Source organism: Arvicanthis niloticus, chromosome 16, assembly GCF_011762505.2.
Source record: "Arvicanthis niloticus isolate mArvNil1 chromosome 16, mArvNil1.pat.X, whole genome shotgun sequence".
NCBI lineage: Eukaryota > Metazoa > Chordata > Mammalia > Rodentia > Muridae > Arvicanthis > Arvicanthis niloticus.
In genome coordinates this window covers 45211466-45225003 of record NC_047673.1, presented here as the reverse complement: position 1 = coordinate 45225003, position 13538 = coordinate 45211466, and the positions used below count along the sequence as shown (strand labels likewise).

Below are 13538 nucleotides of genomic sequence, written 5' to 3'. Positions count from 1 at the left end.
TAGGCCTATAATAGTTCTCTATAATAGGTCTCTCTCAGATGCTCAGGCATAAGACAACTAGCTTCTATATTTACTATTTTGATTGGATATTTTATTTACATTTCAGATGCCACCCCCTTTCCCCATTTCCTCTCGCTAGAAAACCCTTATCCCATACCCCTTTCTCCTTTTTGCTTTTATACAATTTTTTATGTTTTTTTATTGGATATTTTATTTACATTTCAGATGCCATCCCCTTTCCCCAATTCCCCTCCCTAGAAAACACCTATCCCATACCCCCTTCTCCTTTTTGCTTTTCTACAATTTTTTAAAAATGTTAACCAAAGGCTTTATAAGTTTGGTAATGCTCAATATCAATCAGAAGTGTAACCTAATACCCAGTCTAGGTATATCAACTATCTTGACTGGAAGAAACATGTGAATATCCGCCTCCATGTCTGGCCCCCCTCTCTCTTTCTCTCACATTACATAGCTCTTCCTTTCCTTCTCCTCCTCCTCCCCTTACTCCTCCTCTCTGTACTCCTCCCACCTTAGCTACTCCTACATATCACCCTTCCTGTTGAAATAAAACTTTTCTCTCAAAATACAGTTAGAGCATAACTATACTAATTTATGTCAGTAAGATGTAAGATATACCTAATACCCAGGCCATAATTTTGTTGACTAAGCAGAAACTCTGTCATCTCTCCTAAATAAAAGACTTAGTTCTGAACCTGGCTATTTTTTCTTGGCCTTAAAATGAATGTCAGCTGAAAGCCATCCTCTCAAACGTTTTCTCTCAAAGTAAATAGCAAGGATTGGCTATGAGACTATAAGTTTTCAACACCATCAGAAATCCAGAATGGCTGAGTTAACTGAGATTATGGGAAGCACAAACCATAGCTTCTAAAACATAGCCAATTTGTAGAGACCACTGGACACCTGGACAGTCCCTATACTACAGAATTTTGGAGCATCTGATCCTCAGCCTTCTGGCCCAGGATCATGTGACAGACCTAGTGATACAGAATTATTAAGGGCTGATAACTCTGTCTTGGCAGATATAATCAGTCGACTATTCTGCAAGTGTGTCTTTTCTGGACAGTATTTTGTCTGTAGATGGAAAGAGGCAATTCTTGCCTAGTGGCTGTCTCACCACAATTGGAATAACTCCAAAGATGCTCAAGTTCTTTTTGGAATACAAGACAGGAAGCTGTCAGGAGCATACAGGTCTCTAATCAAAATGAACATTAATACCAAAATGTTTATAACACAATTCTGTGGATTTCTGATGTTTTGAAAACCAACTATCCATGTAAGGCTATCTGGGCTGTTGTCTGTTAACTCCTCTCAGCTATTTCTAAAGAAAATACAGAAAACTCCCTAACAATAAACTCAAAGTCATGAATTTGCTATAGGCCCTTAACTCATAGTCTAACCATCTCAAATAAATTAAAAATGTTAAAGAAGGACTGGGTCTAAGCCTTGTATTCCTAAATGTGTTATACAGGTGCAATACTTATGATAGTAAAAATATTCATCTCACTTTTATATTTGTAAAAAGCTCAAACCAATAAAAACCTTAAACTTGAAATCAAGTTTGTACCATTTAAGAAATTATAACATCATCTTAATAACAATTATAAATATTTCTACCAGTATATAATGGCTATGCAACAAATCCTAGCTAATCCTCGCTGTTCCACCAAAACCAGTACTTTTCCCTATAAAAACAGCCCAATATTAACCACTTCAGTCCCCAAACACAGGGAACAGGGGCGCTGACTCTTCATTAACTTCTTCAAGCAGATTATGGGTGTTGAGATATTTGAAGTGGGGTTCAGGGAAGCATAAATTGATAAGCCTCTGATACTGTGTCTAAGCTAGTGGATCTAAGAAGGAAAAAACATGGATAAAAATAAGTCAATAAATTAATACCAAAATCAATTGCGTGTTTGTCTGTGTGGTTGTGTGAGTGTATGTGTGTGTGTTGTGTTGTGTGGTACAGCTATGTGTATGTGTGTGGTGAAGAATAGGACACATACACACACACACACACACACACACACACACACACACACAGGTGGACAGAGAGAGCACAAACAGAAATTCGCTCATAGAAATGAGAAAAATAACTGAGCCAAAGATATTATCTCCCCTTAGGGTGAGAGCACAGACATATTGGCACCCACCCTAAGACCATCACTTTGAGAGTCCTTGGGAACCAAGGTCACATGACCAGATCAGCAAAAGGCATTGAGGAAACCTACAGCATATCCACTAATTTATAAAGTAAGCACTGAGTAATCACTTCTAATTTGTAATGGAGAGATGGAAACCGGAAAAGGAGAAAAACAGTGATGATAATGAGCAAAACAGTGAAAGACAATGATGCAGTGTGGCAGGCAGATTCAAAGGAAATGAACTCTGATTTCCAGATAACCCTGGAAGTGGAGACAGAGAAGCCCAATACCAGCCTGGAATCACAAAGGTGTGGCTGGGCTGTAGTTATGTGCACCTGTGAGGACAGCCATGGGCAAAGAGCTGGTTGGAAGAAGGAAGGAATTCGAAGCCAAGAGAGGCTTGCAGCAAGTTGGTGTTTCCAACAATTTGGCCTTCACAGGAAAATTTCTTGTCTCTAGGTCACATGGCTGTGTTACCATTTTACACTCTGGAAAAAGTCTGACATGAGCAGACTCCATCCTGGTTTCTGTTTTTCTTCCTTCCTTCCTTCCTTCCTTCCTTCCTTCCTTCCTTCCTTCCTTCTGTCCTTCCTTTTTTTCTTTCTTTCTTTCTTTCTTTCTTTCTTTCTTTCTTTCTTTCTTTCTTTCTTTCTTTCTTTCTCTTTCCTTCTTTCTTTCCTTCCTTCTTTCTTTCTCAGGTTAGGGATTGGAGGTAGATAGGAAGAGATGAGGGTTGGCCAGTGGGCGTGGCTTAGAGACCAGGCGTGGGGATCCCGCCCCATTGCAAGTATAAAAGAGGGATGCCAGCAGAGGCAAAGACCATTAGCCTGTGTGCCACTGTCTGTAGGTGTTCTCTGCTCAGGTGAGCACACACCTGCCTAGAGGTGGACACAGGAGCTGAGTCGAGCGTGCCCATTGATCCCAGAGTCTCCCATCCTGCCCTCGTGAGGGGACATGGAGTCAGGCTCTCAGACAGCTGTCCTGCAGAAGCTGTTCGATGACCTTTGTAGAGAGACCGACCAAAGAAAGATCTACCAAACCCTGATGGAACTGTCTACTGTGCCGAGCCTGTGTGACTACCTGGCAGAGATTGGCTTCAGAGAGACCATCAAGCAGCTGAAGAAACAGCAGCTTCTAGTCCAATTTGTAAAGGACTTAGTAGCCAAGTGGTCCCCTGGGCTCCCGAGCCAAACATCACACATAAGGGCCGATCCTTGGGCACCTAGCAGTCAGAACCTGGATCCAAGAGAAAGCCTGAGCTCTGAGCGGCACCTAGGTAGCCAGAACCAGGTGCAGGAAAGACCGCCCAGGGCAAGCCTGGAGAAGACTTGGCAGCATGAAGGAGCCGAGCCCCTCCTCTCCAGAAAGCCAGGTTCTGAGACAGGCAATCCCAAGTGGCTTTTGTGTGGAGGGCACAGGAAGAGCCAGCCACCAGACCACTGGAAGCAGGAGGAAGCCCCTGGGGATGGTTCATTGTGGAGTTGCCTCCAAGCTGAATACTGCTCTTCTTCTTCATCTTCTTCTTCTTTGGCCCTGCCTCCCTGCAAGAGGAAGAGGGAATCCCCCAGTCTGGCTGGGGTGCAGAGGCCAGCTGCCAAGGTCCCTCCAGGTGAGTCTAGAAGCTCCAAGGAGCCGAGTCCCATCACTGACTGTGCCATTCCGGAGTCCCCCTCGACTGGCCAAGCCTGCTTCCCACCGGATGTTGTCCTGGATCCCTCTTCCTCTCAGCAGGATCAAGACTCCTCAACTTGCTGGTGGGCACTGAGGAAGAAGCACAAGACCCAAGTCTATTCGGGTTGCAGGCCTGCAGCCCATCTCCAGCAGAAATCCCACCAAAGGCTCCATTCAGAGGAGGGCCTTGGCATCAGGAATGCTGCTCACGGCCAGGCTCCCAAGGATGAAGCTGAGCCAGAGCAACTGGATGAAAACTCCCAGCCTGAGACCCAGACCTGCAAGCCAACCCATAGCAGCCCTGAGTCTGCCACACACCTACAGCTTCAGGAATCCCAAGAGGAGAGGCTGCAAAGACTCAGAGCCCGCATCCAAAACACATTGGACAAGAGGCTGCAAGCCAGACAGACAAAGATGGTCTTCCACACCCAGCACAAGGGTCCTGACCAACAAGGACAGCCTGGACCCAGAGGGGCTGCCTTTGCTCCACATTCACACAGCCTTCCTAAGGCTTCTGCCCATCCCAGAACCCAGAAGGCTCCCCAGCTGCCCTCTGTAGCAAGAGACTGCAAGAAGGCCCCTGCTAAGAGACCCGCCCCTCTCATGGCCAAAGCACTGAAGGACTACAGCAATCGCTTCTCTAAAAGGTGAACCCCAAATGTTCTCCACAATCAGAGGCCTGCAACCCCTGGACATGGATGGATTGGACATACCCACTCACCCCCACAGCAAAGAACTGGCACAAGCTGTCAGGCTCTGCACACACTTCTATCAAGACTCTTGAGGCAAATGCTAACAATTAAGCTAGTGAATCTAAGAGGGAATAAACATGGATACAAATAAGTCAATAAATTAATACCAAAATCAATTGCGTGTTTGTCTGTGTGGTTGTGTGAGTGTGCTTATGTGTGTGTGTGTGTGTGTGTGTGTGTGTGTGTGTGTGTTGTGTTGTGTGGTACAGCTATGTGTATGTGTGTGGTGAAGAATAGGAGACAAACATACACACACACACACACACACACACACACACACACACACACACAGGTGGACAGAGAGAGCACAAACAGAAATTTGCTCATAGAAATGAGAAAAATAACTGGGCCAAAGATATTATCTCTCCTTAGGGTGAGAGCACAGACATATTGGCACCCACCCTAAGACCATCACTTTGAGAGTCCTTGGGAACCAAGGTCACATGACCAGATCAGCAAAAGGCATTGAGGAAACCTACAGCATATCCACTAATTTATAAAGTAAGCACTGAGTAATCACTTCTAATTTGTAATGGAGAGATGGAAACCGGAAATGGAGAAAAACAGTGATGATAATGAGCAAAACAGTGAAAGACAATGATGCAGTGTGGCAGGCAGATTCAAAGGAAATGAACTCTGATTTCCAGATAACCCTGGAAGTGGAGACAGAGAAGCCCAATACCAGCCTGGAATCACAAAGGTGTGGCTGGGCTGTAGTTATGTGCACCTGTGAGGACAGCCATGGGCAAAGAGCTGGTTGGAAGAAGGAAGGAATTCGAAGCCAAGAGAGGCTTGCAGCAAGTTGGTGTTTCCAACAATTTGGCCTTCACAGGAAAATTTCTTGTCTCTAGGTCACATGGCTGTGTTACCATTTTACACTCTGGAAAAAGTCTGACATGAGCAGACTCCATCCTGGTTTCTGTTTTTCTTCCTTCCTTCCTTCCTTCCTTCCTTCCTTCCTTCCTTCCTTCTGTCCTTCCTTTTTTCTTTCTTTCTTTCTTTCTTTCTTTCTTTCTTTCTTTCTTTCTTTCTTTCTTTCTTTCTTTCTCTTTCCTTCTTTCTTTCCTTCCTTCTTTCTTTCTCAGGTTAGGGATTGGAGGTAGATAGGAAGAGATGAGGGTTGGCCAGTGGGCGTGGCTTAGAGACCAGGCGTGGGGATCCCGCCCCATTGCAAGTATAAAAGAGGGATGCCAGCAGAGGCAAAGACCATTAGCCTGTGTGCCACTGTCTGTAGGTGTTCTCTGCTCAGGTGAGCACACACCTGCCTAGAGGTGGACACAGGAGCTGAGTCGAGCGTGCCCATTGATCCCAGAGTCTCCCATCCTGCCCTCGTGAGGGGACATGGAGTCAGGCTCTCAGACAGCTGTCCTGCAGAAGCTGTTCGATGACCTTTGTAGAGAGACCGACCAAAGAAAGATCTACCAAACCCTGATGGAACTGTCTACTGTGCCGAGCCTGTGTGACTACCTGGCAGAGATTGGCTTCAGAGAGACCATCAAGCAGCTGAAGAAACAGCAGCTTCTAGTCCAATTTGTAAAGGACTTAGTAGCCAAGTGGTCCCCTGGGCTCCCGAGCCAAACATCACACATAAGGGCCGATCCTTGGGCACCTAGCAGTCAGAACCTGGATCCAAGAGAAAGCCTGAGCTCTGAGCGGCACCTAGGTAGCCAGAACCAGGTGCAGGAAAGACCGCCCAGGGCAAGCCTGGAGAAGACTTGGCAGCATGAAGGAGCCGAGCCCCTCCTCTCCAGAAAGCCAGGTTCTGAGACAGGCAATCCCAAGTGGCTTTTGTGTGGAGGGCACAGGAAGAGCCAGCCACCAGACCACTGGAAGCAGGAGGAAGCCCCTGGGGATGGTTCATTGTGGAGTTGCCTCCAAGCTGAATACTGCTCTTCTTCTTCATCTTCTTCTTCTTTGGCCCTGCCTCCCTGCAAGAGGAAGAGGGAATCCCCCAGTCTGGCTGGGGTGCAGAGGCCAGCTGCCAAGGTCCCTCCAGGTGAGTCTAGAAGCTCCAAGGAGCCGAGTCCCATCACTGACTGTGCCATTCCGGAGTCCCCCTCGACTGGCCAAGCCTGCTTCCCACCGGATGTTGTCCTGGATCCCTCTTCCTCTCAGCAGGATCAAGACTCCTCAACTTGCTGGTGGGCACTGAGGAAGAAGCACAAGACCCAAGTCTATTCGGGTTGCAGGCCTGCAGCCCATCTCCAGCAGAAATCCCACCAAAGGCTCCATTCAGAGGAGGGCCTTGGCATCAGGAATGCTGCTCACGGCCAGGCTCCCAAGGATGAAGCTGAGCCAGAGCAACTGGATGAAAACTCCCAGCCTGAGACCCAGACCTGCAAGCCAACCCATAGCAGCCCTGAGTCTGCCACACACCTACAGCTTCAGGAATCCCAAGAGGAGAGGCTGCAAAGACTCAGAGCCCGCATCCAAAACACATTGGACAAGAGGCTGCAAGCCAGACAGACAAAGATGGTCTTCCACACCCAGCACAAGGGTCCTGACCAACAAGGACAGCCTGGACCCAGAGGGGCTGCCTTTGCTCCACATTCACACAGCCTTCCTAAGGCTTCTGCCCATCCCAGAACCCAGAAGGCTCCCCAGCTGCCCTCTGTAGCAAGAGACTGCAAGAAGGCCCCTGCTAAGAGACCCGCCCCTCTCATGGCCAAAGCACTGAAGGACTACAGCAATCGCTTCTCTAAAAGGTGAACCCCAAATGTTCTCCACAATCAGAGGCCTGCAACCCCTGGACATGGATGGATTGGACATACCCACTCACCCCCACAGCAAAGAACTGGCACAAGCTGTCAGGCTCTGCACACACTTCTATCAAGACTCTTGAGGCAAATGCTAACAATTAAGCTAGTGAATCTAAGAGGGAATAAACATGGATACAAATAAGTCAATAAATTAATACCAAAATCAATTGCGTGTTTGTCTGTGTGGTTGTGTGAGTGTGCTTGTGTGTGTGTGTGTGTGTGTGTGTGTGTGTGTGTGTGTGTTGTGTTGTGTGGTACAGCTATGTGTATGTGTGTGGTGAAGAATAGGAGACAAACATACACACACACACACACACACACACACACACACACAGGTGGACAGAGAGAGCACAAACAGAAATTTGCTCATAGAAATGAGAAAAATAACTGGGCCAAAGATATTATCTCTCCTTAGGGTGAGAGCACAGACATATTGGCACCCACCCTAAGACCATCACTTTGAGAGTCCTTGGGAACCAAGGTCACATGACCAGATCAGCAAAAGGCATTGAGGAAACCTACAGCATATCCACTAATTTATAAAGTAAGCACTGAGTAATCACTTCTAATTTGTAATGGAGAGATGGAAACCGGAAAATGGAGAAAAACAGTGATGATAATGAGCAAAACAGTGAAAGACAATGATGCAGTGTGGCAGGCAGATTCAAAGGAAATGAACTCTGATTTCCAGATAACCCTGGAAGTGGAGACAGAGAAGCCCAATACCAGCCTGGAATCACAAAGGTGTGGCTGGGCTGTAGTTATGTGCACCTGTGAGGACAGCCATGGGCAAAGAGCTGGTTGGAAGAAGGAAGGAATTCGAAGCCAAGAGAGGCTTGCAGCAAGTTGGTGTTTCCAACAATTTGGCCTTCACAGGAAAATTTCTTGTCTCTAGGTCACATGGCTGTGTTACCATTTTACACTCTGGAAAAAGTCTGACATGAGCAGACTCCATCCTGGTTTCTGTTTTTCTTCCTTCCTTCCTTCCTTCCTTCCTTCCTTCCTTCTGTCCTTCCTTTTTTTCTTTCTTTCTTTCTTTCTTTCTTTCTTTCTTTCTTTCTTTCTTTCTTTCTCTTTCCTTCTTTCTTTCCTTCCTTCTTTCTTTCTCAGGTTAGGGATTGGAGGTAGATAGGAAGAGATGAGGGTTGGCCAGTGGGCGTGGCTTAGAGACCAGGCGTGGGGATCCCGCCCCATTGCAAGTATAAAAGAGGGATGCCAGCAGAGGCAAAGACCATTAGCCTGTGTGCCACTGTCTGTAGGTGTTCTCTGCTCAGGTGAGCACACACCTGCCTAGAGGTGGACACAGGAGCTGAGTCGAGCGTGCCCATTGATCCCAGAGTCTCCCATCCTGCCCTCGTGAGGGGACATGGAGTCAGGCTCTCAGACAGCTGTCCTGCAGAAGCTGTTCGATGACCTTTGTAGAGAGACCGACCAAAGAAAGATCTACCAAACCCTGATGGAACTGTCTACTGTGCCGAGCCTGTGTGACTACCTGGCAGAGATTGGCTTCAGAGAGACCATCAAGCAGCTGAAGAAACAGCAGCTTCTAGTCCAATTTGTAAAGGACTTAGTAGCCAAGTGGTCCCCTGGGCTCCCGAGCCAAACATCACACATAAGGGCCGATCCTTGGGCACCTAGCAGTCAGAACCTGGATCCAAGAGAAAGCCTGAGCTCTGAGCGGCACCTAGGTAGCCAGAACCAGGTGCAGGAAAGACCGCCCAGGGCAAGCCTGGAGAAGACTTGGCAGCATGAAGGAGCCGAGCCCCTCCTCTCCAGAAAGCCAGGTTCTGAGACAGGCAATCCCAAGTGGCTTTTGTGTGGAGGGCACAGGAAGAGCCAGCCACCAGACCACTGGAAGCAGGAGGAAGCCCCTGGGGATGGTTCATTGTGGAGTTGCCTCCAAGCTGAATACTGCTCTTCTTCTTCATCTTCTTCTTCTTTGGCCCTGCCTCCCTGCAAGAGGAAGAGGGAATCCCCCAGTCTGGCTGGGGTGCAGAGGCCAGCTGCCAAGGTCCCTCCAGGTGAGTCTAGAAGCTCCAAGGAGCCGAGTCCCATCACTGACTGTGCCATTCCGGAGTCCCCCTCGACTGGCCAAGCCTGCTTCCCACCGGATGTTGTCCTGGATCCCTCTTCCTCTCAGCAGGATCAAGACTCCTCAACTTGCTGGTGGGCACTGAGGAAGAAGCACAAGACCCAAGTCTATTCGGGTTGCAGGCCTGCAGCCCATCTCCAGCAGAAATCCCACCAAAGGCTCCATTCAGAGGAGGGCCTTGGCATCAGGAATGCTGCTCACGGCCAGGCTCCCAAGGATGAAGCTGAGCCAGAGCAACTGGATGAAAACTCCCAGCCTGAGACCCAGACCTGCAAGCCAACCCATAGCAGCCCTGAGTCTGCCACACACCTACAGCTTCAGGAATCCCAAGAGGAGAGGCTGCAAAGACTCAGAGCCCGCATCCAAAACACATTGGACAAGAGGCTGCAAGCCAGACAGACAAAGATGGTCTTCCACACCCAGCACAAGGGTCCTGACCAACAAGGACAGCCTGGACCCAGAGGGGCTGCCTTTGCTCCACATTCACACAGCCTTCCTAAGGCTTCTGCCCATCCCAGAACCCAGAAGGCTCCCCAGCTGCCCTCTGTAGCAAGAGACTGCAAGAAGGCCCCTGCTAAGAGACCCGCCCCTCTCATGGCCAAAGCACTGAAGGACTACAGCAATCGCTTCTCTAAAAGGTGAACCCCAAATGTTCTCCACAATCAGAGGCCTGCAACCCCTGGACATGGATGGATTGGACATACCCACTCACCCCCACAGCAAAGAACTGGCACAAGCTGTCAGGCTCTGCACACACTTCTATCAAGACTCTTGAGGCAAATGCTAACAATTAAGCTAGTGAATCTAAGAGGGAATAAACATGGATACAAATAAGTCAATAAATTAATACCAAAATCAATTGCGTGTTTGTCTGTGTGGTTGTGTGAGTGTGCTTATGTGTGTGTGTGTGTGTGTGTGTGTGTGTGTGTGTGTGTGTTGTGTTGTGTGGTACAGCTATGTGTATGTGTGTGGTGAAGAATAGGAGACAAACATACACACACACACACACACACACACACACACACACACACAGGTGGACAGAGAGAGCACAAACAGAAATTTGCTCATAGAAATGAGAAAAATAACTGGGCCAAAGATATTATCTCTCCTTAGGGTGAGAGCACAGACATATTGGCACCCACCCTAAGACCATCACTTTGAGAGTCCTTGGGAACCAAGGTCACATGACCAGATCAGCAAAAGGCATTGAGGAAACCTACAGCATATCCACTAATTTATAAAGTAAGCACTGAGTAATCACTTCTAATTTGTAATGGAGAGATGGAAACCGGAAATGGAGAAAAACAGTGATGATAATGAGCAAAACAGTGAAAGACAATGATGCAGTGTGGCAGGCAGATTCAAAGGAAATGAACTCTGATTTCCAGATAACCCTGGAAGTGGAGACAGAGAAGCCCAATACCAGCCTGGAATCACAAAGGTGTGGCTGGGCTGTAGTTATGTGCACCTGTGAGGACAGCCATGGGCAAAGAGCTGGTTGGAAGAAGGAAGGAATTCGAAGCCAAGAGAGGCTTGCAGCAAGTTGGTGTTTCCAACAATTTGGCCTTCACAGGAAAATTTCTTGTCTCTAGGTCACATGGCTGTGTTACCATTTTACACTCTGGAAAAAGTCTGACATGAGCAGACTCCATCCTGGTTTCTGTTTTTCTTCCTTCCTTCCTTCCTTCCTTCCTTCCTTCCTTCCTTCCTTCTGTCCTTCCTTTTTTTCTTTCTTTCTTTCTTTCTTTCTTTCTTTCTTTCTTTCTTTCTTTCTTTCTTTCTCTTTCCTTCTTTCTTTCCTTCCTTCTTTCTTTCTCAGGTTAGGGATTGGAGGTAGATAGGAAGAGATGAGGGTTGGCCAGTGGGCGTGGCTTAGAGACCAGGCGTGGGGATCCCGCCCCATTGCAAGTATAAAAGAGGGATGCCAGCAGAGGCAAAGACCATTAGCCTGTGTGCCACTGTCTGTAGGTGTTCTCTGCTCAGGTGAGCACACACCTGCCTAGAGGTGGACACAGGAGCTGAGTCGAGCGTGCCCATTGATCCCAGAGTCTCCCATCCTGCCCTCGTGAGGGGACATGGAGTCAGGCTCTCAGACAGCTGTCCTGCAGAAGCTGTTCGATGACCTTTGTAGAGAGACCGACCAAAGAAAGATCTACCAAACCCTGATGGAACTGTCTACTGTGCCGAGCCTGTGTGACTACCTGGCAGAGATTGGCTTCAGAGAGACCATCAAGCAGCTGAAGAAACAGCAGCTTCTAGTCCAATTTGTAAAGGACTTAGTAGCCAAGTGGTCCCCTGGGCTCCCGAGCCAAACATCACACATAAGGGCCGATCCTTGGGCACCTAGCAGTCAGAACCTGGATCCAAGAGAAAGCCTGAGCTCTGAGCGGCACCTAGGTAGCCAGAACCAGGTGCAGGAAAGACCGCCCAGGGCAAGCCTGGAGAAGACTTGGCAGCATGAAGGAGCCGAGCCCCTCCTCTCCAGAAAGCCAGGTTCTGAGACAGGCAATCCCAAGTGGCTTTTGTGTGGAGGGCACAGGAAGAGCCAGCCACCAGACCACTGGAAGCAGGAGGAAGCCCCTGGGGATGGTTCATTGTGGAGTTGCCTCCAAGCTGAATACTGCTCTTCTTCTTCATCTTCTTCTTCTTTGGCCCTGCCTCCCTGCAAGAGGAAGAGGGAATCCCCCAGTCTGGCTGGGGTGCAGAGGCCAGCTGCCAAGGTCCCTCCAGGTGAGTCTAGAAGCTCCAAGGAGCCGAGTCCCATCACTGACTGTGCCATTCCGGAGTCCCCCTCGACTGGCCAAGCCTGCTTCCCACCGGATGTTGTCCTGGATCCCTCTTCCTCTCAGCAGGATCAAGACTCCTCAACTTGCTGGTGGGCACTGAGGAAGAAGCACAAGACCCAAGTCTATTCGGGTTGCAGGCCTGCAGCCCATCTCCAGCAGAAATCCCACCAAAGGCTCCATTCAGAGGAGGGCCTTGGCATCAGGAATGCTGCTCACGGCCAGGCTCCCAAGGATGAAGCTGAGCCAGAGCAACTGGATGAAAACTCCCAGCCTGAGACCCAGACCTGCAAGCCAACCCATAGCAGCCCTGAGTCTGCCACACACCTACAGCTTCAGGAATCCCAAGAGGAGAGGCTGCAAAGACTCAGAGCCCGCATCCAAAACACATTGGACAAGAGGCTGCAAGCCAGACAGACAAAGATGGTCTTCCACACCCAGCACAAGGGTCCTGACCAACAAGGACAGCCTGGACCCAGAGGGGCTGCCTTTGCTCCACATTCACACAGCCTTCCTAAGGCTTCTGCCCATCCCAGAACCCAGAAGGCTCCCCAGCTGCCCTCTGTAGCAAGAGACTGCAAGAAGGCCCCTGCTAAGAGACCCGCCCCTCTCATGGCCAAAGCACTGAAGGACTACAGCAATCGCTTCTCTAAAAGGTGAACCCCAAATGTTCTCCACAATCAGAGGCCTGCAACCCCTGGACATGGATGGATTGGACATACCCACTCACCCCCACAGCAAAGAACTGGCACAAGCTGTCAGGCTCTGCACACACTTCTATCAAGACTCTTGAGGCAAATGCTAACAATTAAGCTAGTGAATCTAAGAGGGAATAAACATGGATACAAATAAGTCAATAAATTAATACCAAAATCAATTGCGTGTTTGTCTGTGTGGTTGTGTGAGTGTGCTTATGTGTGTGTGTGTGTGTGTGTGTGTGTGTGTGTGTGTGTGTGTTGTGTTGTGTGGTACAGCTATGTGTATGTGTGTGGTGAAGAATAGGAGACAAACATACACACACACACACACACACACACACACACACACACACAGGTGGACAGAGAGAGCACAAACAGAAATTTGCTCATAGAAATGAGAAAAATAACTGGGCCAAAGATATTATCTCTCCTTAGGGTGAGAGCACAGACATATTGGCACCCACCCTAAGACCATCACTTTGAGAGTCCTTGGGAACCAAGGTCACATGACCAGATCAGCAAAAGGCATTGAGGAAACCTACAGCATATCCACTAATTTATAAAGTAAGCACTGAGTAATCACTTCTAATTTGTAATGGAGAGATGGAAACCGGAAATGGA

The 13538-nt window shown here is 48.5% G+C and overlaps 4 protein-coding genes across 4 annotated transcripts; all 4 read left to right on the top strand.

Moving 5' to 3' along the window:
* Positions 1-3116: 3116 nt before the first annotated feature.
* Positions 3117-4484, top strand: LOC117721317 (uncharacterized). Its single transcript, XM_034519908.1, has one exon. The coding sequence runs from the start codon at positions 3117-3119 to the stop codon at positions 4482-4484; it is 1368 nt and encodes a 455-aa protein (XP_034375799.1).
* Positions 4485-5926: 1442 nt separating this feature from the next.
* LOC117721316 (uncharacterized) lies at positions 5927-7294 on the top strand. Its single transcript, XM_034519907.1, has one exon. The coding sequence runs from the start codon at positions 5927-5929 to the stop codon at positions 7292-7294; it is 1368 nt and encodes a 455-aa protein (XP_034375798.1).
* Positions 7295-8710: 1416 nt separating this feature from the next.
* LOC117721315 (uncharacterized) lies at positions 8711-10078 on the top strand. The gene has a single exon (XM_034519906.1). It carries the CDS (start codon positions 8711-8713, stop codon positions 10076-10078), a length of 1368 nt encoding a protein of 455 aa, XP_034375797.1.
* A 1433-nt stretch (positions 10079-11511) lies between these two features.
* Positions 11512-12879, top strand: LOC117721314 (uncharacterized). The gene has a single exon (XM_034519904.1). The coding sequence runs from the start codon at positions 11512-11514 to the stop codon at positions 12877-12879; it is 1368 nt and encodes a 455-aa protein (XP_034375795.1).
* Positions 12880-13538: the final 659 nt, after the last annotated feature.

What these genes read in the sequence shown, in the direction of transcription:
- LOC117721314 (XM_034519904.1), top strand. Translation starts at nt 11,512, where the DNA reads ATGGAGTCAGGCTCTCAGACAGCTGTCCTGCAGAAGCTGTTCGATGAC.
- LOC117721316 (XM_034519907.1), top strand. Translation starts at nt 5,927, where the DNA reads ATGGAGTCAGGCTCTCAGACAGCTGTCCTGCAGAAGCTGTTCGATGAC.
- LOC117721317 (XM_034519908.1), top strand. Translation starts at nt 3,117, where the DNA reads ATGGAGTCAGGCTCTCAGACAGCTGTCCTGCAGAAGCTGTTCGATGAC.
- LOC117721315 (XM_034519906.1), top strand. Translation starts at nt 8,711, where the DNA reads ATGGAGTCAGGCTCTCAGACAGCTGTCCTGCAGAAGCTGTTCGATGAC.